The 24,602-nt window shown below is 35.3% G+C and overlaps 1 protein-coding gene across 2 annotated transcripts in view; it reads left to right on the forward strand.

Moving 5' to 3' along the window:
• The window catches only part of BRDT (bromodomain testis associated), a 50,179-nt gene extending 31,891 nt beyond the window's left edge, over positions 1-18,288 (forward strand). For both annotated transcript variants that reach the window (XM_090271728.1, XM_090271727.1), the window contains 5 exons: positions 1,413-1,584; positions 9,147-9,244; positions 10,142-10,347; positions 11,030-11,204; positions 18,220-18,288. In XM_090271728.1, coding sequence (XP_090127854.1) covers positions 1,413-1,584; positions 9,147-9,244; positions 10,142-10,347; positions 11,030-11,204; positions 18,220-18,288 — 720 coding nt within the window. The remainder of the gene's footprint in view (positions 1-1,412; positions 1,585-9,146; positions 9,245-10,141; positions 10,348-11,029; positions 11,205-18,219) is intronic.
• The last annotated feature ends 6,314 nt before the right edge of the window (positions 18,289-24,602 follow it).

A 24,602-nucleotide genomic window follows, 5' to 3' on the forward strand; every position in this document is an offset into this window, starting at 1 on the left:
TCTCAAAGGCTTTTTTTTTTAAGATTTTGTTTATTTTTCATTTTTAGAGAGAGGGGAAGAGAGGGAGAGAAAAATCAACGTGTGAGAGAAATTGGTTGCCTTTCGCATGACCTGGCCTGCCACCCAAGCATGTGCCCTGGTGGGGAAACAAACCAGCGACCTTTTGGTTCACAGGCTGGTGCTCAGTCCACTGAGCCATGCCAGCCAGGACTCAAAGGCTTTTGAATAGGAAGGAGATACGGATGGTCAGTCTTGGCATAGGTACTAGTGGAATCAGAAGATTATATCAAGTTATGAACAAACTTTGGAAGCCTTCACAATACATAGCATGTAGAATGCTACCTTTATGATCTGTTTGTGGCCAAATTTTTTTAGTGTCACTTAACTGAGGACCAGGATGCCCATTTGTGATAAAAGAAAGAATATATTTAGGATTATGAATAAATATATGTACTTGCAAGTTTCATAAAATTATTTTTTGCTGATTTAAACCTCAGCATTTGACTTTAAACTTTGGGTTTGGGTCTACACTGTGGGGATAAATATTCCTGTGGCATTAGTTTTGGTTAAGTTAACATAAGTATTCAAACTCTTGCCTTATCTACTCACTACTCTACCCTCTATTAGATGAAGGAGAAAGACTATCATATTCATTTCTGTACTATCTGCAACTCAAAACTTGAGTAGATAAAGTACCCGGGCTCTTTGGTATCATAACTTAGATTGCCACTGAGTTAGATGGGAGATTTTAGGTATGTTGCTTTTGTTATATCTAAGTCCTACTGTAAACTGTAAATGAGAAAAATAATTATATGAACTCATTGAATTACTGTGAAAATTAAAAACTATATAAAGGGCCTAGCCTGGTGCTTTGTAAGCATTAAGTAAATGTTAGGTATTATCATACAGCTTTTACTTAATAGGTAACTGAGTACTGAATCAGAACTTGATAGTCTTATGGGCCAAACATCATGAAATGTTAACTAGCCCCCTCTCTTTAGGTCTATAATTCAGTAAAGAAAAAGGGGTAAAAGAGGATTTGTCTCTAGATTGGCATAAAACTAAGTTTTTATTTTCAGTAGATCATGGGAAGGCATTTAAAAATAAGCAGCACTGTTTGATAAAATACATGTAAGTCTATGTGTACTAGTAACTAAGATTTTAGGTTTTGAGTAAATACTTGTAAGCTATAGGATGGCAAAGATATTTAATCTTTCTCAATCTTAGTTTTCTTACCTGTAAGGTGGGAATAATTATACCTTACAAGTTTGTATGACTCAAAATATCATATTCATATCATTTCTTATATGCAAAGGTAGAATTAAATTATGTTCTTCATGTTTCTATATTAGTTACATTTCTTGTGTGATTAAAACTCTGAAAGGTAATTTTATTTAACTCTGTCTTAACAGACACAATCTTCTATGCAACATACAGTCTCTTGTTCTACTCTCCTTATTCATCAGACTGTACAGTCAAGTGGAACACTACCAAGTCACCACCAGTTAGCATTTAATCATCAAGAATCAGAACATACATCAAGTGTGAAAAACATTTCACCTCTACAAATCCTGTCTCCCTCAGGTAATAAATTAGCAAGTAAATGACTGCAAATGAGAAATTGATTTTTAAATGGGTACATGAAAATGCTAAGGTCATGTTAATTGCTACATGTCTGGGATACTGAAAACCAACTAGTATTTTAGGTTAGAAATAATCACAGAAAAACATTGGTAGAAATTATCTGCTTCATACCCAAAGGTACTCATTATATTTGAATGAAAAATTATATGTGCACTTCAATTCAATTTACTTTCATGTACATTATATGCATTGGTATGTGTGCCATATACGAGTAAAAAAACCTGTCACTGCCAGAGTCCCTACTACCAAGTTCTGAACAGACTTGCTCTTAATTTCCATGACATGTATTCCTATATATGTTGGAAAGGTAGGAGGGAATAAGGAAAGATAGTTAGAGATTCCATAAATGGAGAAATGAAATTATATACATTAGAAATAATTTACAGTTAAGGAAACTTGGGCTAGAAATATGTGTCTTAATGATGGTTCTTATTTACCAGAAGCATCTTCCAAAGCTGACTGATTTTTTATATTGTTAGATTCATTTGACTTTATAGATATCTTATTAAGTTGTCAGAAGTGGAGGTATTGCCTGTCTCAGCATGGTTCTCCTGGGGATACATGGCACAAGGGATACTTCTCTGATAGTGAGGAGCCTAGCCTAGGGAGGGCCTGAACCTTGAGACTCTAGTGTATTTGGGTGGAGACTTAGAGGCAGGTGTGAATATTCCTATGTTTGTCTCCTTCCCTCTAGGCTGCTCCCGGGTTTCCACTTGGCTTCCAAGGGCAGGGGTTTCTCAAAGCAGAAGTTTCTAAGCTGTTTTTCTGCAGCACAGATTAGGAGGAACAGAAGTTTCAACTCCCCTTTATTGCTTCCAATAAAAGCTCCCTACAAATTCTGTATTTGAGTATTCCATTTTATATGTATTTAACTTGAGTTATAGTCTCCATTGTGGAGAATGGAGTAGAGATCAAGAGGGAAAATACCTAAGGCAACACTGGAGGTCATCCTGGGAAGAGGAATAACAAAAGATCCAGAGTGTAAAATATTTATTCTTTTCTGAAAAAAAGATTTTCAAAGTACTCAGGAGAATTTCTGAGAATATAGTGGTTCTAGGTCATAAATTACCTTGAATACCAGTGCTACTGGCAAATCTTTTATTTTGTAAACAACAAGTAGCTTCAATCAGGAGCATAACAAAATCAGATTCTATATTTAGGAAGAGATTGCTGCTTACTATATGGAGAATAGATTGAGATGAAGATGTTATGATGTGGTTGACACCAAGTAGGAAATCTGAGTGCTATAGTCTAAGAAAGAAATTATGAAGGCCAAAACTAAGGCAGAAAATATAAATAAGATGTAGATAATTAGCAAGATATTTTTATGGCACAGTTGATAAGCTTTGTTAGAATGAATGTCTTACCAGGGTTTTATACAATAGTTGGGATGAAAATAATAATAAGTGCTCATTTTGGACATGTGAGATACTGCAGAATATCTAATAATTGGAAATATACAACCAGAAATAGGTGGAAACTATAACAAGAACTATAATGTAAGAATTATCAATATGTAAAAGCTACTCGAAGCCATGAGAATGAATGAATGAAGATACCCAGGAAGGACTTCTGGCCAAGATAGAGGCCTAGACTGACAAGCTCCATCTCCCTCCACAACTAAGAAGGAATACACTACTGCAAAACCAGAAATAACCAGAAGTTCCAGAAAATAAAGCTACATGGATGTCCAATGTATGAAGTTATAAAGAAGTGGTGCTCTTTTGGATGGGTAGGAGGGGCAAAGCTGGGGCGGAGAGGTCAAGCTGCGCTGGCTGCGGAAGCTGCAGTGATGGCAACAGGGCAGTGGTAAGCACAGACACCTATATTTAAGGGGAGGCAAGAAGCGCCTGGGGAGCATCCTCGGCTGCAGAACAAATCCATCAGCTCGTGATTCCAACACCGGAGAAGGCAGACCCCCATTGCCTCAGACTGTGAGGGCTGAAGGGCATGGGGACAGAAGAGGAGGCTCCTGATCTCTCAGTGGAGAGTGAATGGCAAGAATCCTTCTTGGATCCTTGCCCCCACACAAAATGCCACAGTGTAGTGATAAGAGTTGCCCGGGATTGTGATGAGTGCACAGGGCTCTGCCCCCTATAGCTTAATAGGTGTGACAGCCCCACCCAAGAAGCAAAGGTAAACACAAAACTGTCAGGGTGGCAGAGATCATGATAGAGATCCCAATCACGCAGCTGACCAGACGGCAAATATCTAATTAACGGCTCAGCAGATAGGAAATCTTTCTAAGTCTTAGTTCAGAGCTTGGGGTTTTACGAATGTTTACAGACCTGACAGCAGATCTTAAACCAGACAGGGAAGGAATGAAGGCTAGTCCTGCTAAAATGAATGAAAACATATATGAAATCACATAGGAAACTAGTGGTGAGGGAAAGAAAACCAGGGATCAAATCAACATATCAGAACATAGGGAAGGAACAGTCAACCAGTGCAGAAACAGGAAATGAAAAGTGAGGAAAATGAGGAGAGGTTTAGAAACCTATGGGACAGCTATAAGCGGGCCAACTTCTGAATCATAGGGTTGCCAGAAGATTAAGAAGAACTAAAAATTGAAAAATTATGTGAAAAAATAATGAAGCAGAGCTTCCCTAACTTGTGGAAGGAAGTAGACTTACAGGCCCAGGAAGCACAGAGAGTTCCAAAAAAAAACTGGACCCAGGGGGAACCATACCAAAGACACATTATAATCAAAATGTCAAAAATTAAGGATAAAGAGAGAATCTTAAAAACAGCAAGAGAGAAGAGAATTACGTACAAGGGGGTCCCAATAAGACTATCAGCTGATTTCTCAAAAGAAACTCTGCAGGCGAGAAGGGACTGGCAAGAACTATTCAAAGTAAGAAAAGCAAAAACCTACAACCACAATTACTCTATCCAGTGAAGCTGTCATTCAGAATTGAAGGGCAGAGAAAGTGCTTCCAGGACAAAGTAAAACTGAAGGAGTTCATCAGACCCAAAACACTGTTATATGAGGTGATAAAGGGACTTGTTTAGGAGGAGGATGAAAACCATGAACATTAAAATGAAAACTGTATCACAACAACCAACACCAGAAGCTAGTGAACCAAAACAAAGGCAAACTAAATAGGCAACGAGAGTGGGAAAAGAATTATAGGTATGGGGAACATATGGGGGGTCAGGAGAGAGGGGGGAGGGGGGACAGGGAGGGAGATGGTACAGGAATTAAGAAGCATAGTAGGAGGGAGTGGAGTCGATAGGAAGAAGTTGAGAAGAACTATATGCACAACCAATGGGCATGGACAAAGGAGTGGGGTACAACTGGAGTGAGAGGGGTCCCTGGGTGGAGGGGAACAAAGGGAAAAGAAATTGGGACAACTGTAACAGCATAATCAATAAAGCATACTTTAAAAAGGAAAATGTGCAGAGCAGGAGGAGAAAAGTGAAGGACAAAATTCTAGGAAACAAAATTTCCTTAGTAAAAGGAGAAAAAAATTCATTAAAAGAAGAGGTAACAAAGGTAGAAGAAGAGTAAAATGGTATAATAAAAGTCCAGGAAGAGGGGTTTTTAGAAGGAAATTATCACCAAGAGTATTACAGATTACAAAGCATTAAAGTAGAATAAGGAATGAGGAGAGAGGATTAAAACCAACAATGTGAGATTTTCTTGCTTTTGCAAAAGTTCTTTTAGCGACCATTGTAATTGGGGCCCCAAACAACACTATTATAAATTGAGAAGTAATGTAATCTGAATATAAACCAGCCTTTCAAGAAGTTTATTGGTGAAGCAAATGGAAGGGAAGATACCTGTGGTTTTAACACAGGATTGTGTTTTTTTGTTCTTTGCTTTGTAAGACTAGAGAAGTTGTTTTGTTTTTAGTTTTTGAATCATAGATATTTGAACATGTTTGAAGTTTGGTCAGAAAGAATCAGTTGCTGCTGAAAGTTGCTGTTTTCATTACAGCAGAAGAAAGGTATGGATAGCCTTGAAGAAAAAAGAGAATGAAAAACAATGGAAAGAATGCAGTCAAGATGGTTTAAAAAAAAACAAAAACCTATCTATGAAAAATAAGCCTTTAAATATCCATCATCAGTTGGAATCAGTTACTGTATTACTTCAAGTTGTGTTATATGTGAGTAACAATTTGTAAAAGGAAAGAGTGGACAATGTTAGAATGGCTGGCTATTCTATTGCACTTAACCAATTTTTCAGAAGCAACGTGGTTTTTGCATTTGCCAACTGTAGGTGGCACTATGCCCAAGAGAAACTGCAAATACAAGCTATAAAATGTGTATAGAATTTTTTTTTTCTGGAGTTTAATCTCGATGGAAAGAAATTTTGGTTTATACTTTTAAACAATGAAAGTAAAAAAAAATTTACTAAAGTTTTCTTACTGAGAAAAAACTTCACAAAATATTAAAGTACAATATTATTTTAATTGAATTTTAAGTGTTACCAGTTTTCCTCTAAACTTCTGCCATTATCTCTACATGAACTGAGAGATGCCCAATTTTTTCCTTAAAATAAGCTGAAACTTTTAGTCATATAGGATTACTACTTACAAATGAACCTTTCTCCAGCTTATAAAAGTCTCTCATTTTTATTAAGATTTTTTTAAAAACCAATACTTCGGCTGTTATATCAATGTGGATGAGCATGGCAAATGAAAAGATAAATCAAAGAGTTTGCCATCTAATACCAGAAATAAACAACTGGAATATAAACTAAAAAATAACATGACCTGGCCAGGTAGCTCAGCTGGTTGGAGTGTCATCCTGTGCACCAAAAAGGTTGCAAGTTCAGTGCCGGAAGCATACGGGAGGCAACACATTGATGTTTCTGTCTGACATTGTTGTCTCCCTCTGTCTTTTTCTGTCTCTCTCTCTCTCTCCCAGTCCTTTCTTCTCTCTCTAAAATCAATAAACATCTTTGGGTGAGGATTAAAAAATAAGTAAATAAATAAAATAATGTGCCCTAAAACAAGCAAAAATGAAATTAAGGAGGTAGGAAGGCAGAATAACCTGATCTTTTTGGCAGATATGTAATTTACAGAATAAATAAATGTAATTTGAGCTGGATCCTGGAGAAAACATAAGACATATCTATGTATATCTAGGATTGGAAGGCATTTTGTATGGTGGAAACAACATGAATGAAGGTATTTGGGAAACCAATAATTCTGTACGACTAAAGCTTTGATTGGGTAAACAGAAATAGAAGGAAATCAATTTGGAAGTGTAGACCATCTTCAGATCATAAAGGACCTTGGTATCTAGAGACTTTGGACATGGTAGAAATCTTATAGTCAGTGGGTAGACAATGAAGGTTTTTTGAGCAAAGAGGTATGCTTCAAGGTAATTAAGCTGCCAATATTATGCACGTCAGTTGGAGGAATGGGGCATAAAGAGCAGAGGAGGATGGGACCAACTGGGCTGTGGCAAGAGTAAGGGGAAAATGAAGTAAAGTGATGGAAGAAAACAAGGGGGAACTTGAAAGAAATTACAAGGGTAGAATGAGCAGGTCTGCAAAAGATGAGAATATATGCTAAGTTTTAATAATGGAGGAGTATAGCTCTGGCTCAGAAGATACTACCTGGATACTGGTCCAGGCTGATACCCCTGGAACACAGATGTGTGAAAGATGAGTTTTATAGTGTTTTGAGGTACCAGAGGGCCATTCAGATTAATGTTTTTTGGAGACTTGGACCCTTAACACACCTCCATGCTTCTGTGAACACTATTCTCTTAATACCATTTCTGAATATTTTGTACAGACGTCTCTATCTGTCTACCTTTAAATGTTGATAATACTCTGAGTTGCATCCTTAAGCTTCTTATCTTTTTGTTTTATTGCAGTGCTTTCAGTCTTGTTCCAAAGCATAGGCTTATTGCTAGTGACCCTCTGTCACAGCAGTAGGCTTGGAGCAGACTTTCATTTACTCAGATATGCAGTGATCTATACAGCTTTCCTGGGTGATCTCCTTGGTGTCTATGACTTCTAGTCTCATTTTTACAACTCAAGCGTCCAAGCGCCAGGCATGCTTATACAACTCCACAGAACGTCTTAAACATAACATAAGCATGTCAACCAGCATTTCAAAACTAAGTTTCCCCTTTTTAATCCCCACATTTAACTCTTTCCTCTTTAATTATTGATAATGGCACTGCCCACTACTTACAAAGTTATAGCTAGCAAACAGAGTCATTTAGAATTTACTTTTACTTCATTTGACATATATACTCTTTCTACTTCTTAATAATATCTGGCACCAAGCAGAGAAGGGATGTAGTTCTGTACTTAAATCTTCCCTCCCTGTTTTTTTCCACTCCTTGCTGAACTGAGAAAACATAGGTACTTGGGCCATATAGGAACATACACATTTAAACTTTGGTCCCTCATTCATACATCCTTTGACAGTGTTTTGTCTCGCCCGCCCATGCTCACTGCTATCCCTTAATGTTCCTCTCTTCTTTAAGCCTCAACTTTAACTAGTGTGATTTAGCCAGAGGATCAGTCAAGGGATTGATGGGTGGTAGAAACTTAAATATAAGTTCCTACACTGTGTAAGTGGCCAGGATTTTGTGCACTTGAGTCAGTAAACAAAGATAGCAATTTGGTTTTTATTTGTTCCCTCTGTCCTTTTGCCACTGGTTAGGACCTATAGACAGTAACTAGAGCGAATTGAAACAGAAATGACCCAGTTCGGTTTCAGGTAGCAGGATGCATTGGGTAAGAAATGACAGAAAACTCAGCTCAAACTGTCTTAAACATAAGGAATTTGGTTAACATACATAGCCAGTAATCCAAATGTAGATCAGTTGTTTAGGCATGGTTTGATCACCAAGGCTCAAGCTCTGTCTGTAGTTATCTTCACCCATAATAAATGAAATATTGGTATGAAAGGATTAACGATGAAAGGATTGCATAGTTTGTTCTCTTCACCTCAGAGTCTAACCAACCTTTTGCATTTCTTACTCCCATCTCCTCACTAGCTGTTACAGGTTTCTGGTGTCTTAGTTCTTACATTTGAGTTTTCATTGTTCTCAATTTGGCCACCAGGATGAGTGTTTCCCTGGAAGCCCTACATTGGCTTACGCCTTCTCTTTCCTAAATGAGTCACTGGTGTTGGGGGTAGGATTACCATGATTGGCTTGGCCTAATGAAGACCCATCTCTGGAGCTGAGGTCACTCTACAATCTGGAGGAGTGTTGGAACAGATAAAATAGATTTTGGTGGGTGAGCCGTAACGTCAGCTATACTTTATTTTATGTTGACCGAGAGAGAGAGAGAGAGCACGTGTGACAGAAAGAAACAGAAATAGAGGTGGTAAATTTTAAGTGAAAAAAAAAAATGTACATTTTACAGTATAATGATTCCCAGCTAGATACTTCGAAGTTGAGAAGGATCAAAAAATCAATCATTGTATTTTCATAGTTTCTGACCTAGGGGGGTGGGGGGGAGTCAAAATCTGGACAAGCAAGATGAAGTATCTTGATTATACTATTATAAAAATGTGTGCATCTAGGTGATTCTGAAAAACACCTGAATGGCCTAACTGTGATGCATCAGCCTGGTGATAACACAGTGGTGTTAGAACCTGAAGGTCAAGTTCCTGTGCAGAAGGTAAGAGTAATGTTATTTTTTTCTCACAAATATTGAAGGGATTTAAATTTTAATATGGAGCCTATATTGACACATCATTATTGAAAATTCATCATTTACATTAAAGTTCGCTTTTTGCGTTGTACATACATTCTGTGGGTAAATGTATAATGACATTATTCATTATCACAGTGTGCTACAGAATATTTTTACTGCTTTGTTCTGCCTATTCACCCTTTCCTTCCCTCCTTCCTGGCTCTTCAGTCTTTTATATTAATTGCATGTTAATAATAATGCTTTGGATATATGTGGTTAAATAAATAAAATATAGCATTAAAATTTTACTTAAAAAAACTTTTTGAGTGGTACTGGAAGATTTTAAACTACATATATTTCTAGTGGGCAGCCCTGATCTAGAGTATGGCATATCTTATTTAAGAACAGTGGTCACAATCCATGAATTCATTCTTCATTATCAGAGAAGGGAAAAATAGCTATGCCAGAAGGTTCTGAACAAATAATGTGCCATTCTTATGGCATCATCTTACCTCGTTTCTTATTAATCACTTAAACATTTGCTTTATTTTTCCTACAGGATCATAAATATAGTCATTACAGTGATGGTTTATTTTTATATTTCTTGCAGATGATTATACCCTTAATACATATGTTTTACATTAAATTGAAATTATTATCAAGCACATTATTTTAATTTGGTCTTAGATGAATAATTGAATTTAGCTTATCTGTTTTCATATTTTTTCTGACTATAGTATCCTTTTACTTTAGAAGTTTAGTAAAATTACGTGAAGCCTTTGGAGTTTTAATTTGATCTATTATTATATCAAAAGATATTGTTTTCCTTCTAAAATATGGTTGACATCTGTAGACACAAACTGAATCTAATATTTGTTTTAGGATATAAAAATCAAGAATGCAGACTCTTGGAAAAGTTTAGGCAAATCAGTCAAAACTTCAGGTGTACGGAAATCCTCAGATGAACTCTTCAACCAATTTAGAAAAGCAGCAATAGAAAAGGAAATAAAAGCTCGAACACAGGAACTAATGCGGAAACATCTGGACCAGAATATAAAGGAACCAAAAGTATTTCAAGAAAATCAGAGGTTTGTAATTTACTGAATTAAAGGAGGCTTGGGAGATCTAGGCATATATTTAAAATATATTCAATTTCTAAGCCCTAGCCAGGTAGCTCAGTTGGTTAGACTGTCATTGTGATATGCCAAGGTTGTGGGTTCCATCAACATACAAAGTACATACAAGAATCAACCAATGAATGCATAAATAAGTGGAACAACAGATAGATGTTTCTCTCTCTCAAAATCAATCAATAAACTTAAAGTAAAATATATTAAATTTCTGTTTTGTCAAGTGACTATGATTCAGCTCTTTAGTGGAACACAAAATTGTAATTGCAAAAGAGTAAATTTATATTGATTTTTTAAATTGATAAGTAGTAATCTACTTTGAAAAAGATAGAAATGAGTTACTAAGCTATTAAAAGATACTAATATTTCTAACTGATAAGTAAATATCATTTATATATTTTTTCAGAAATGTCTTAATATTGTTTCTATTCTATGCATAAGAAGATAGTAATATACATATCTTGGTCACAGTTTTCCAAAACCTTCTCTTTGTTAGATATCAAAAACAAAGCTTAAAAATAATGTTATAATATATGAAAAGGGGTATCTAGAACATTGCTTTATGTTTGTCATTTAATAACATCTTTGTAATAACTTGAAAGAACTTGAAACCTACTTTGAGCTCTACTGTTTCTTTTAGGGACTCTGGCTTCAGTCTAGAATCTTATTCAAATAACATGCAAAACAAGTGCCTTGGAGAAGAGCAAAGAGAGCACCAGCAGTCACTGGAAGCTCAAGATAAAAGTAAACTCTGGCTTCTCGAAGACCGTAATTTAGCAAGGGAGAGAGAGCAAGAGCGGAGGAGGAGAGAAGCAGTAAGTGATTCTTAGTTTACTAATTCTAACTAATAAAGGAAAGTCTTAAAGGAACAGTGTCTTAACATGTTTGAAGATGTTTTTGAGGTACTTACCCAGTGACAGTAGAGTTAAGCCTCTTTAGTGAGGATCAGGTTCTAAAATCAGAGCCTAAAATAAAGTTTTCATAGTCAAAAGACATCCTGGAGCTACTACATTATGTGGGTTATGGTCTGGGCTAGCTATTTAACCTCTCTGTGCCACAGTTTCCTTATCTATGAAGTGAGAATAATAATGCCTATTGTGAAAATGAAATGAATTTAAATGTACTGAACATGTAGGAAAATACCTGGCACAGAGGTAAAGTTATTGCTCTTAAAAAATTTATGCCATCTGTACCAGGTTCAGTATTTCTTTATCTGAACACTAGATGGAGAAGTTGACTAATTATATTTTAATAACACTGGAAAAGAAAAAAATCAGTTGAGTTGTGTTTAGGAATCCTAATATATAGAAAATCATGTTTTAAAAACTGAAATTGATTCCTTCTTTTATCCATAGATTACTTAGAAATGTGTTATTTAAACTAAGTAGTTCACAAAACTTTGGTATTTTCTGGCTAGTGATTGTGGTCAGACAACATACAATGTCTGTTTTGAAATTTTTTTAAATTCACTGAGACTTGTTTTATGGCCCAGATTATGTTCTGCCATGGTAAATATTCTGTTGCTGATGGATGGAATATTAAACAGGCCAAGTTAGTTAATAGAGTTATTCAAGCCTACTCTATTCTTGCTGATTTTCTACCTGTTTGTTCTAACAAATATTGAGAGAGGGGCATTAGCACCAGCCAGGGCTTATTTCATGTATTTTTTAAAGCTCTTTTGTTAGGTACCTAATCATTTAGGATTGTTATGTGCTCTTGATTAATTGACCCCTTTTTATTACAAAATTATCTTCTTCATTCCTGGTAATATTATTTACTCTAAATATAACCACTTCATCTTTATCACCATTGCTGGCATGGTGTAAAACATTTTTTCCATCCTTTTACTTTTAACCCATATTTTTATATTTAATGTGAGTTCCTTGCAGGCAGTCTGTCTTGCTTTTTTCCTGAATCTTTCTTTTACAGAAGTGTTTAGATCACTGAGTTTAAAATGCTTATTAAAGTGATAGAGTGAATCCATCATCTTGCTATTTCTCTTCTGTTTGTTTCATCTATTCTTATCTTTTTTTCTGCATTCTTTTAGATTGAGTATTTATGATTCCATTAATTATTTCTTTGTTATTTTAGTGGTTGCTTTAGGTTTTATAGTATAAACCTCAGCTTATCACAGTTTTTCTTTGAGTTCCACCACTTCATATTTAGTATAATAGTTTACAATAGTGTACATCCATTTCTTCCCTCCCACCCTTTATGTTGTTGTTTAAGTAGTCAAATTATCTCTAAAAATTTTAATGATAAGAAAAAATCTTATATTTACTTATGTAGTTACCACTTTCAGTGCTCTTCATTCTTTTTAGATCCAGATTTCCAAATGACATATTGTTCCTTTTCCCTGAAGGACTTCCTCTTAATTATTTCTTGTAATGTGAGTTAGCTGGTGATGAGTTTTTTCAGGTTTTGTATATCTGAGAATATCTTTATATGGCCTTTCTTTTTTTTCATTAATAGACTATTTTTAGAGCATTTTAGATTCACAGCAAAATTGAACCAAAAGTACAAAGAGTTCCCATATAGTCCTCCCCTTCCGCCATCAACACACAGCCTTCCTCACCCTCAGCGTCCACATTATTTACACATCACTAAACCAACATGGACACATCATTGTCAACTTTAGTTTAGCAAGCAAAGTCCATGTTTTCCATTACAGTTCACTCTTTATGCTATACTTGATGGGTTTTGACAACCATCAGAATAATTTCCCTTTCCTTAAAGTCCCCTGTGCTCCTCCTATTCATCCCTCCCTTCTGAACCCCTGCCAATCACTGATCTTTTTACTGTCTCCATAGTTTTGCCTTTTCCAGAATGTCATATAGTTGGATTCATGCAGTACGTAGCCTTTTCAGATTGGCTTCTTTCACTTGGTAATTTGCATTTAAGGTTCCTCCATGATTTTTTATAATGTTAGCTCATTTCCTTTTAGTGATGAAAAACCACTATACGGGTATAGCATAGTTTATATATTCACCCAAAGGATGCTACGGTTGCTTCCAGGATGCTATAAGCTTCATTACTTATAACAATTATAATACAGCTGCTTTGAACACTAGTATGCAGGTTTTTGTATGGACATGTTTTCAACTTGCCTTCAGTTTTTGAAATATGTTTTTGCTGGATATAGAATTCTGGATTTTTTTGTCAGTAAAGATATTCCTTCACTGTGTTCTTTGCTTTGTTTCCAATGAGAAATTTGATGCCTTTGTTCCTCTGTATAAAACATGCCTTCTTGCTGGTTACTTTTAACAGTTTTATTTATTAACTGTTTTTAGCAATTGTTTTTTTCATGTATCTTGTCCTTTGTTGATCATGTGGAGATTATGTTTATAGTTTTCATCAAGCTTGGAAAAATTGCAGAAGTTTCTTTTACTTTTTTGTTTCTTCTTTTTCTCCTTTCAATAACATCAGTTACTCATTAAACCACTTGAAGTTGTCCCACTGCTCAGGGATGCTCTTTCTACGTTTAAATTATTTTTTTCACCTCTAAGGTTTTTTTAAGTATATTTTATTGATTATGTTGTTACAGTAGTCCCAATTTTTTCCTCTTTACTCTCCTCTTCCCAGTATCCCGCTTCCACCAGCAATCCCACTCCCCTTAGTTCTTGTCCATGGGTCATGCATGTAAGCTCTTTGGCTTCACCCTTTCCTATATTATTCTTAACTTCCCCCATCTATTTTGTACCTACCAATTATGCTTCTTAATCCCTGCACCTTTTACCCTGTCATCCCCCTCCCCCTCCCAGCTGATAACCCTCCAGATGATTCCCATACCTATGATTATGTTCCTATTCTGGTTTGCTTAGTTGGATTTTGTTTTAATTTTTTAGATTCAGTTGTTGATAGTTGTAGTTTGTTGTCATTTTAATATTCATTATTTTGATCTTTTTCTTAAGTCCCTTTGACATTTCATATAATAATAGCTTGGTGATGATGAACTCCGTTAGCTTTACCTTGTCTGGAAAGCACTTCATCTGCCCTTCCATTCCAAATGATAGCTTTGCTGGATAGAGTAATTCTGGTTGCAGGTTGCCTTTCATCACATTGAATACTTCTTGCCAGTCCCTTCTTGCCTGCAAAGTGTCTTTTGAGAAACTAGCTGATAGTCTTATAGGCACCCCTTTGTAGGTAACTCTCTGCTTTTCTCTTGCTATTCTTAAGATTCTCTCTTTATCTTTCACCTTTGGCATTTTAATGATGATGTGTCTTGGTGTGGTCCTTTTTGAGTCTAGCTTGTTTGGGACTCTCTATGCTTCCTGGACTTGTATGTGTATTTCCTTCGCGAAATTTGGGGAGTTCTCCTTATTTATTTTTTCACGTAAGCTTTCAATTTCTTGCTCTTCCTCTTCTCCTTCTTGCACCCCTATGGTTTGGATGTTGGTATGTTTAAAGTTGTCCCAGAGGTTCCTAAGCCTTTCCTCATTTTTTTCAATTCTTGTTTCCTCATTCTGTACTGGTTGACTGTTCTTTTCTTCCTTATGTTCCAAATCATTTATTTGAACCCCAGTTTCCTTCCCTTCACCATTGGTTTTGTGTGGATTTTCCTTTGTTTCACTTAGCATAGCCTTCATTTCTTCCGTTATGTGTTTGCCATAATCAAGCATATCTGTCATGCTTGTGAGCATGTTTACCACCAGCGTTTTGAATTTTGTGTCTGTTAGGTTGGCTATCTCCTCGTCGCTTAGTTCTCCTACTGGAACCTTGATCCGTTCCCCCTTTTGGGCCATACTTCTCTGTCTCCTCATCTTGACAGGCTCCTGTGTTTTTGCCTCTGTGTTTTAGGTAGAGCTGTTGCTCCTGTTACTCTTTAAGTTTTATTTTGGATAAATTCATTAATTTTTTCTTTGATGTCTAATCTGCTGTAGATTCCACCCAGTATGTACATTTTTCTTCTCACACATTGTAGTTATCAGAAGTTTGACTTGGACCTTTTTAAATATATATTTTTTGTCTCTTATTAAACTTCTAAACAAATCAAGTGCAGTTATCAAAATTGTTTTAATGGGCTTCTCTGCTACTACTGACATCTGTGTCAGTCCCAGTTGGTTTCAATTGATTGAGACTGATAAGTCTCCTCTTTATGGATAATATTTTTCTGCTTCCTTGTTTACCTGGTAATCACTGATGCCAGATGTTGTGAATTTTACTTTGCTGGGTACTGGATATTTTTGAAATATTGGGAAATACATGTAAATTCGTAAGACATGCAGGAATATTAGTTTGAGAAGGAAAAAAGCCACTGCTTTTGGCTGTAATATTGATTATAGCACAAATTAATTTCATAGGAAATACTGTACAAATGTTTTGTCAGCTTCTCATTTTATAATACAAAGGCAGAAACAAATTGCATTTAGCAATGTTGTAACATGGTGGAGCTTACTTTAAAGCAGTATGGTCTTATAGAACTTTCTACAATGGTATAAATGTACTTTTATCTATGCAATTAAATATAATAGTGACTAGCTAATACATTTTATTTAATTTTAATAAATTTAAACAGCAAAATTTCATATTGTATGTTTCTTATGGTTTTTTGGAGTTTTTTATTGAAATTTCTTTAGTTCTTTACTAGAAGTCTTTCTCTAGTGACCTAGGATTTTTTCTGTTGGTACTCACATAGGCCTAATTTTAGTTACCCATAGTGATTTCTCAGCAACCAATTTATCACCTAACAAACCAACGAAGTAATCTGATATAATTTCTAATATCCTACATACTTTTCTGGAACTTGACTAGACCTGAAACCCACTGAACCTTGAAAAATAATGCCACATCTAGCAGCTTGATAACTATTGTTCTTGGCAACCTGAACTCTTATGCTGCTGCTACTTGACAGATCCCCTGGCTGGTTTGGCTCAGTGGATTGAGCGTCGGCCTGCGAGCTAAGTGTCGCTGGTTCGATCTTCCAGTCAGGGCACATCAGAGAAGGAAAACTCTGATTCCAAAAAACCTCCGCTGCCTTGCGGCATACCTCTTCAGGGGAAAGGCTAAGGGAGTAAACCCCGACAGAAAATCCGGAGCCGGAGTCCCTAAGGCGGTTTGACGTTGTAGTCAATACCGGCAACTCCTGCAGCACACCTGAAGCCAAGCTGTATTGACTCCGTCTTTCCCTTGGATCCTTCAGCTGCGAAGAGAGGGGGGGGTCTGCTGCATGGGCAACAGCAGACCCTCCATATCACCCTGTCCAGGCTCTGTAGCTTCAGCTTCACTGGAGAGGACACTCCAGCGTCATCGCAAGATGTCGATTCAACACGGGAGGAGACAGATATCGTGTCACTCCCGAGTCGGACTGCACAGCCATTCTCGGTGGTGCAGATAGACTCTTAAGAAGCCACACCATCGTCTCTCGAGGCTCTGTAGCTTCAGCTTCACTGGAGAGGACCCTCCAGTGTCATCGCAAGATGTCGATTCAACACGGGAGGAGACAGATACCGTGTCACTCCCGAGTCGGACTGCACAACCATTCTCGGCGGTGCAGATAGACTCTTAAGAAGCTACACCATCGTCTCTCGAGACGGACGGCTGCCGAAAACTTGACAGATCCATACTATAAAAACCTGCAATAACTTGAACCATAGCAGAGCTCACCTCATGCCAGTTCCTTTGACCAAGTTTTTAATCTTAAATTTGAATGATCGAAGTGTATATTCGGACCACTGAGAAAGGAATATACAGGTCATAGTGTCAGCTGCAGAGAACGTTAGTATTTAAATCATGGTATCTGTTAATTTATGTAGAGAATAATCCATTCCATATCAATAATTATTCCACAAATGAAGATTTTAGTCAAGCTGGAAGAGAATCTGAAATAAATTATCTTTAAGTAAAAACAAGTTTCATTACAATATTCTTAGATTTTTGCATTGTGTTTGGATACTTATAGGAGTATCACATGATATTTCAACTAGGGCAATGTATCCAACTCTCATATTGAGGGTTAAAATACAACTTTGAGGAACAATCTGAATCTGGGCAGACATTTGGCATCCTAAGGAATGGCAGTAAGAAAGTAGCCTGAGTTAAGATGTAAAATATTATCCTTTTTTTTTTTTTTTTTTTTTTTTGTCTCTAAGGCATATTTAAAGAAATTTTTGTAGTTTATAAGATATGTAAGAATTCCCAATCTTTTCCCAGATAGCCCATGAGAGCACTGATTCCCACCTGGGAGGTCAACCAACTAGTTGCAAATTGATGATGTTACCTACCACTCTGGGCTGTTGCAGTGTACTGATAAAAAAATGTTTTTGAACTTTTATAGTTGGTGTCATTTCAGATGCCAGAAAATATTTAACCAATATCACAGGGGCGTTTAGAGAAGGCTCCAAAATAGAGTAAGCATTTGTTTCCTTTGTCTTAATTAGCCTTTTCTTGGCTTTAGCTTAATTTTAAAGGCTCCTTTTCATTTAATAAAGTGCTGAGTGTTATACATGTAATTTGGTTTGATCTTCATAAATATTTACATATAAAATAAACTTGGTTAAGTTTTTTGCCTTAGGTTACATAGTTATTAAGTAACAGAATCAAGGAAGGCCAATAGCTTTTACATATAGTTTTCTCACATAGATAACATACTGGTTAATTTATGAAATAATTTGATGAGTCTAGCATTATTTTGGTTTTTCATTTATCACGTAAACAGAATTGTAACAAGTTAGTATGTAAACAGATATAAAAAGTATATACAAACTCATGGTGTTAAATAAGTTGCATTCATATTGTATGATCTCTTGCAAATGTTGCATAATAATATTTATATAGATATAATGAAGGCATAAACTTTTAAAGTAATATCCAAATTTCTCTTCTTTTTTATAGATGGCTGGTACCATTGATATGACTCTTCAAAGCGACATTATGACAATGTTTGAAAACAACTTTGATTAAAACTCAGATTTTAAATTAACCATCAACTGAAAATGAATGATATAAAAGATTAAAATGCATATGGTAAAATGATTGCTCTCAGACACCAAGATACCAATCTTATGTTGTATTTTGATTGCCCTAAAACGATTAAACAGTTTGCACTTACATATCTTATAGCTATATGTTCATTTTTTTAATGACATAATTACAAGAAATTTTATAATATTGGATCCCTGAAGCTTGAATAAATTCCCAGATGTTATTCATTTTATAAGTCATTGACTCTATGAATTATAGGCCTTTCCTTAGCAATGAAAATTCAAAAAAAAGATAGTCCCTCCTTGTTTAAAAATGAAGGACATCTAAAGGTGTGTCTAAAACATAATTCATATTGAGTTTTAACTTTTAAAACAAATATTTGTCTGCCTTTAAAAATATTTAGCGCCTCTAACAAATAATTCTTGGTTTCTTTCATTGTCAGGTTACATAAGATTTGTTGCTGATTATATATATTCAAAATGTATATTGATAAAATATTACCTATGGTTTGAAAGATGTTAAATTTGAGGCAAAATAACTAACATTAAAAATTAATTATGTATATAAGGTCTCTATAGGAACTTATGCCGCAATTCTTAACATATATGTGATAGAAATAAATGTTTAAATCTTACAGTTTTTTAATTTAAATCTGTAATATATTTTCTTTCATCATTCTCAAGTTGCTGTTATGTATAAATCATGTGTATCAGCTCCATGTATTTTAAAATTTTGGACTCTTGCAGAGTAATACAATTCAGGCACTATTCTGATACCATCTGAAGTAAAAATTTGAAGTGTGTATGTATTATAGAGAGAAAGAAAAAGTTTCCTTGAGGTCATTTTTAAATAATCAGTATATTTTTGGAAACAATTTAAACTATTATCCATTTAATAAACAATTAACTAGTGGCTAAAGTGATGGTGATACTTTCATGAAACAGCCAGTTTAAAGTAATAGTCATACCTATTCAACTATACCTATATTTAACCAAGAAATTAGTATGTATGTCTTGTGTTTTTTTTCCTAAAAGATCATATAGATATAGATGAGATATGTCTATAGATAATCTGTGTATGTGTGTGTATATATATTAAAAGAGATGTCAGGGGGGTTTTGATGTAAGAAAGACTGGACAGGCCATTGCTGGCTTTCAAGATGGAAGGGGGATACAGGAGACCCTTAGGAACTGGAAAAAAGCAAGAAAACAGATGTTCTCACAGCCTCTAGAAAAGAGCACCACCCTGCCGCACCTTGAGTTTAGTCTTGTGAGAATCATTTTGGACTTATGACCTCCAGAACTATGAGGTAATAGGTTTCTGTTTTTTTAAGCCACTAAATTTGAAGAAGCATTCCAGAAGACAAACTTTACTGAGAAATGAGTTCCTCAGGGAAGACAAAAAAAGGAAAGAAAGATACATCAGAAATACATAGAGGCTATCTCTAGTTAATGGAATTACAGGTTTTTATTTCATTTTCTTTACATTTCTCAGCATTTTATGGGTTTTTTTTATGTTGATTATGTTATACTTTTCAGATCTTGGAAATTTTCCATTTTGAAGAGAAAGAATGAGAATAGTAAATAAGAATTTACTTCTGTGAAATGCACATACTCAATCTTTCAATTGTCTTTAATAAAACTGATCAATAAGTTATCTTTGTCTACAGCTTAAAAAAGAAAGGTTAGCTTTATTAACATATCCTTTTATATTAAAGGATAGTGACTTTCTTGAGGTTTTCATTTAAATACTTGGAGCAGCCCTTAGAGAGCTATGATATAGTTATCGGTGTTTAATTTAACCAACTTTAACCTTTGCTCAGTCTGTAAGGAGCCTGGCACATTGTAGATGCTCAATAAACTTTTGTAGGTGGATGAACTCAGTTCAGCAGAGAAAAATATCAGTTTATAACTGATGCATTATTTTTCAGTAAAAGATTGTTTGGCTTTTCTTAACTTCTTACAATGGAGTTTACTTTTGTTAACTTCATGCATGAAGTACTGCATGTAACTTAGTAGCCTTCAACTAAAGCTTGGTTTAACAAGAAGTCCTTGTCCCCATCAACAACATTTCCTATACAATCAACCTTTTTGCTTCTTTCTTCCCTCTTTTTCTTTAGTTGTTCTGGAAGTATGATCCCTGGAGCATCATGTGGAAATGTTTTAGAAATGCAAATTCTCAAACTTCAGACTTAGTAAATCAGAAACTCTGGGTATGGGTTCAGCAGTCGACATAGTTGAACAAGCCCTCCAAGTTCGAGAGCCACTGCTCTAACTGAACCCTGGCTCACTCCCGCAGACTCATTTAGTGCCCGGTTTTTTCAGTAATGTTTCTCTTACCTTTGGAGTGCCACTTACAGACTGTTCTCCCTCCTCCCCAAATACGTGTTTTATGTTTTCCATGATCAGAGGACTATACTACCCATAGTAATTTGCCATCCCTGCTTCCCTACTTGTTCCCCAGAGATTTTAGTCTCTGTTTCACTGTCACTCTAAACATTTCTGAAACTCTTGATCTCTCTACTAATGATCTTATATCAGCCTTAGGTAGTCCTTTGTCATTACCAATACCTAAAACCCGTCCTTACCCTCACTTTCAAGCACCCTAGCCTCTCACTACTACCTCTTTTTCCTAGCTTACTCCCTTGACTTCAGCAATCATATCCTACTGCCTTCTCACAGTAGCTCTCCCCTTCATGCCCTCACTTCAATCCTTATTCAAAGTTTGTAGTACATTATTATTTATAATTTTTCCCTTGTATACACTCTCAATTCCACTCTCCTTTCCTTGTTGCAGTCACTTGGTAAAACTCAAATCCTTATTAAATTTGACTGCCTGCTCTGCACTCATGAAGCTATTTGTGGTTAGAGAAAGACATGTAAGTAACCATGATAATCAGCCTCAAAATCTATGAGCATAAACTCAAGCTAGTCTTATACCTGCCCAGAAATCTTTACATTTCCATGGTCCATTCACTCCCCAGGCAGTCAATTCTTTTATGTCTCTATTGAGTTCAGATCTCGAACCAATACCACCTTCCTCCATCATCAATCTATGATTTAAAAAATTTTTTTCTTTATAGGGGTTTTAAAATTATTAAGATACAACTCACCTTTCAAAGTACAATTTAGTGCTTTTTAATATAGTCAGCTATGGAAATCGGTGTTTTTTTATCTTCATGTTCTGGATATTAACATTTTGTTATAAATACTATTTCTGTCACTTGTAAATTTGTTAATTTCTGCATAATTGTGTAGAAGTCCAAAAGTCATGTTACTAGTCATTTGTATGTGAATATTGTATCTTATTATAAGTTTTGTAATGTCTCATTTTTTTTAAATTACAAAGCCTTTAGATATGATTTAAAGACAAAATGTAGAGGCCATAAGAATTTCTCTTCCCCACCCCAACTATTGAGAAATTAAAGTTTATATGCTCATTCATATTGGACACGCAGAGGCTTTCAGGGGCTTGTTTGTACCAAAACATCATTTATGCATGTTGTTTGAAAACTGGTTTTTCTTAATGCATCATGAGCATCTATCTAGGTCTTTAGATAGATATAGACTAGTCTATTCTTTGTAAAAATGCTTCACAGCATTACTTAGAAGAGCTATACCATAATTCATATAATTAATCCCATATTTATTCAATCAATGCCAGTCTTCCCACCACCAACAATGCTGAAGTAAATATCCTGCTTATATAACCTTATGTAATTGTGCTTCTATTTCTAAGGAGTAGAGCTCCTAAAATGAGATTGCTGGATCAGAAGTTATAGTAAAAGGGACTTTGTAGTTTTAATTATAACAGATGGTGCCAGATAACTATTCCGGAAAAGCAATAGAGTAGACCACATTCCTATAAGTTTGGAAGTACCACTTTCCCATTATCCTCACCAGCTTTGGATGTTGTTCCTGCCCTCATATTCTTTGATTAATTAATTTTTATATTAAAAGTCCAGATGAATTAAAGAAATTTTTACATGGTATAAGGTAGGGGACCATATTTCTTTTTCTCTAAGTTAACTCTCAGTTATGCTGCCACAACTTAGTTACTGAACCCGTGAATTACAATAGCTGTCACACTTATTTATAAATAATCATTTATCTAGTTTGTAAAATTTGAGTGAAATTAAACACATTAGAATTTTGATTGAGATTAGATTAGAATTAAACTTAGAGACCTACCAATTTTGTTTCTAATATAAATGTATCCTTTATGAGACCCAGTTTTAGAAGTATTACAAGTCTGAAAGAGGCAGGAGTTCTCTCAGAATCCCCACCCACAATTAGTTGGAAGGAGAGCAGTAACCAGCCATGATGGTGGGGCTTAGAAGTAAGATGCTAGGAGCTATGTTATGCTAATTGTGCCGTGGACCAATGGTGAGGTAATAAAGTTGAGGGGAGGTCTTCAAGCAGCTGGCTACAGGCAGAAGCAGGATACTTATAAGAAATTAGCTCATGATCAAAGAGGAATTATTATTATTTTTAAGCATGAATGAGAGTCAGCAGAAACAATGAACAACAAATAGAGATTGATATTTCATTCCCCCTCTTGAGGATTGTAGTAGAACAGGCATTTGTAAAATGTTTAAAGAGATAAAATGGGGGTGGGAGGATGGATTTTTTTTTTTAAGTCTTACAGAAAGTGTCGAAATAAAATTTCAATGGATGGGTTAAAACAATTAGGCACAGCTAAAGAGGAAATTAGTGCGCTAGAAAATGTATCCAAAAAAATGTACCAGGATGTAATACAGACGAGAGGGAAAATACAAAAGAGATATGAAGAAATCTAGAACACACTGGCAAACTACAGCCCACAGGTCAAAGCGAGCTTGCCAGTTTTAGGTTTTATTGGAACACAGATACAGCTGTTTATTTAAATACATACTATCTATAGTTGCTTTTGTGCTGTAACGGAAGAATTTAGTAGGCATAACAGACTGGCCATCAAAACCTAAAATACTTACTATCTGACCTCTTATTGAAAAAGTCTGTTAACCCCTGATATAGAGGATAAATTGAAAAGGTCTAACACATCTAATCGAAGTCATTGGAACCAGCAAAAAGAACAAGGATCATCATTTGAGGAGACAATAATTGTGATTTCTTAAAATTAAGTTGAATAATTTTATCCTAAAAGTACATACCAAGCAGAATAATTTTTTTAAATTCATACCTATGACATTTTTCCATGGCCTGGACATTACCATAAGCAAAAAAGATTTTGCAAGGAGCCAGAGAAAAGGAGTTACAACCAAAAAGAAATAAGAATGAGTTACCAGCAACAATGCCACCAGAAACAGAATTAAATCATTAATTTTTTTAGAAAAGTAAGTGTCCACTGGACATGTGGAGAAACTTTGGAAGACTTAATTTTTCCAGTATTAAATATGCATGTGTTAATCTTGAAGTTTATCTTCTCATTGTGTATATACATGTCGGTTTTGTCCACAGTGCAATTTCTCCTATTAATGCCCCTTAGGACACAACTAAGTACTTTAATCATGGCTGCTTGTTTCTCAAAAGGCTGTACAAGATGTTAGGATATAGTTTCATTGCACTGTCTTATGTCTGAATCATTCATCATAGAGGGTGTGTTTATTAAATTCTAAGTTTGTGTTGTTAAATTTGGGGGGGGGGCAGGCAATGGGAAAAGCTGTATGCACCTCACTGCTAACTGCATTTTTCAGTTTACATTCATTGGTCAGTATGTGCACAATATGAAGAATGATCTGAAGTAATTGTGCTGCATTTATGTTTATTCATTAGTCTTTGACATTCACCAAAATAGACCATATCCTGGGTCATGGAACATTTAAAAGAATGAAATTATATAGAGTAGTGCTTTGACTATAGCAGTATCAGTTAGAAATCAATAGTAGACAACAGGAAAATCTCTATAAACACATAAATAATACAAATAATCAATGGGTCAAAGAAATTTAAAGAATTTTTAAAAACTACATAGAAACAAAAATGAACATGACATTGAAATATGTGGGGTGCTATTAAAAAGAGTATTGAAAGAAATTTATAAGTGCTAAGTGCTTGTGTTAGAAATTAAGGATAGGTCTTAAATCAATAATTTTAGTTCTTCACTCAACCTAGAAAAAGAGCAAACCCAAAGCAGGACCAGAGCAGAGATCAGTAAATTTGAAAACAAAAGTCAGTGATTCAAAAACAAAAACAAACAAAAAAACTGGTTCTTGGGAGAGGAAAAAAATAACATTTATAAACCCCTAGCAAAACTAACAAAAATAATCCAGATGTCATTTAATCAGTGAATGA

The sequence above is a fragment of the Furipterus horrens genome, unplaced genomic scaffold, assembly GCF_987537825.1.
Source record: "Furipterus horrens unplaced genomic scaffold, mFurHor1.1.pri manual_scaffold_3, whole genome shotgun sequence".
In the NCBI taxonomy this organism is placed as follows: domain Eukaryota; kingdom Metazoa; phylum Chordata; class Mammalia; order Chiroptera; family Furipteridae; genus Furipterus; species Furipterus horrens.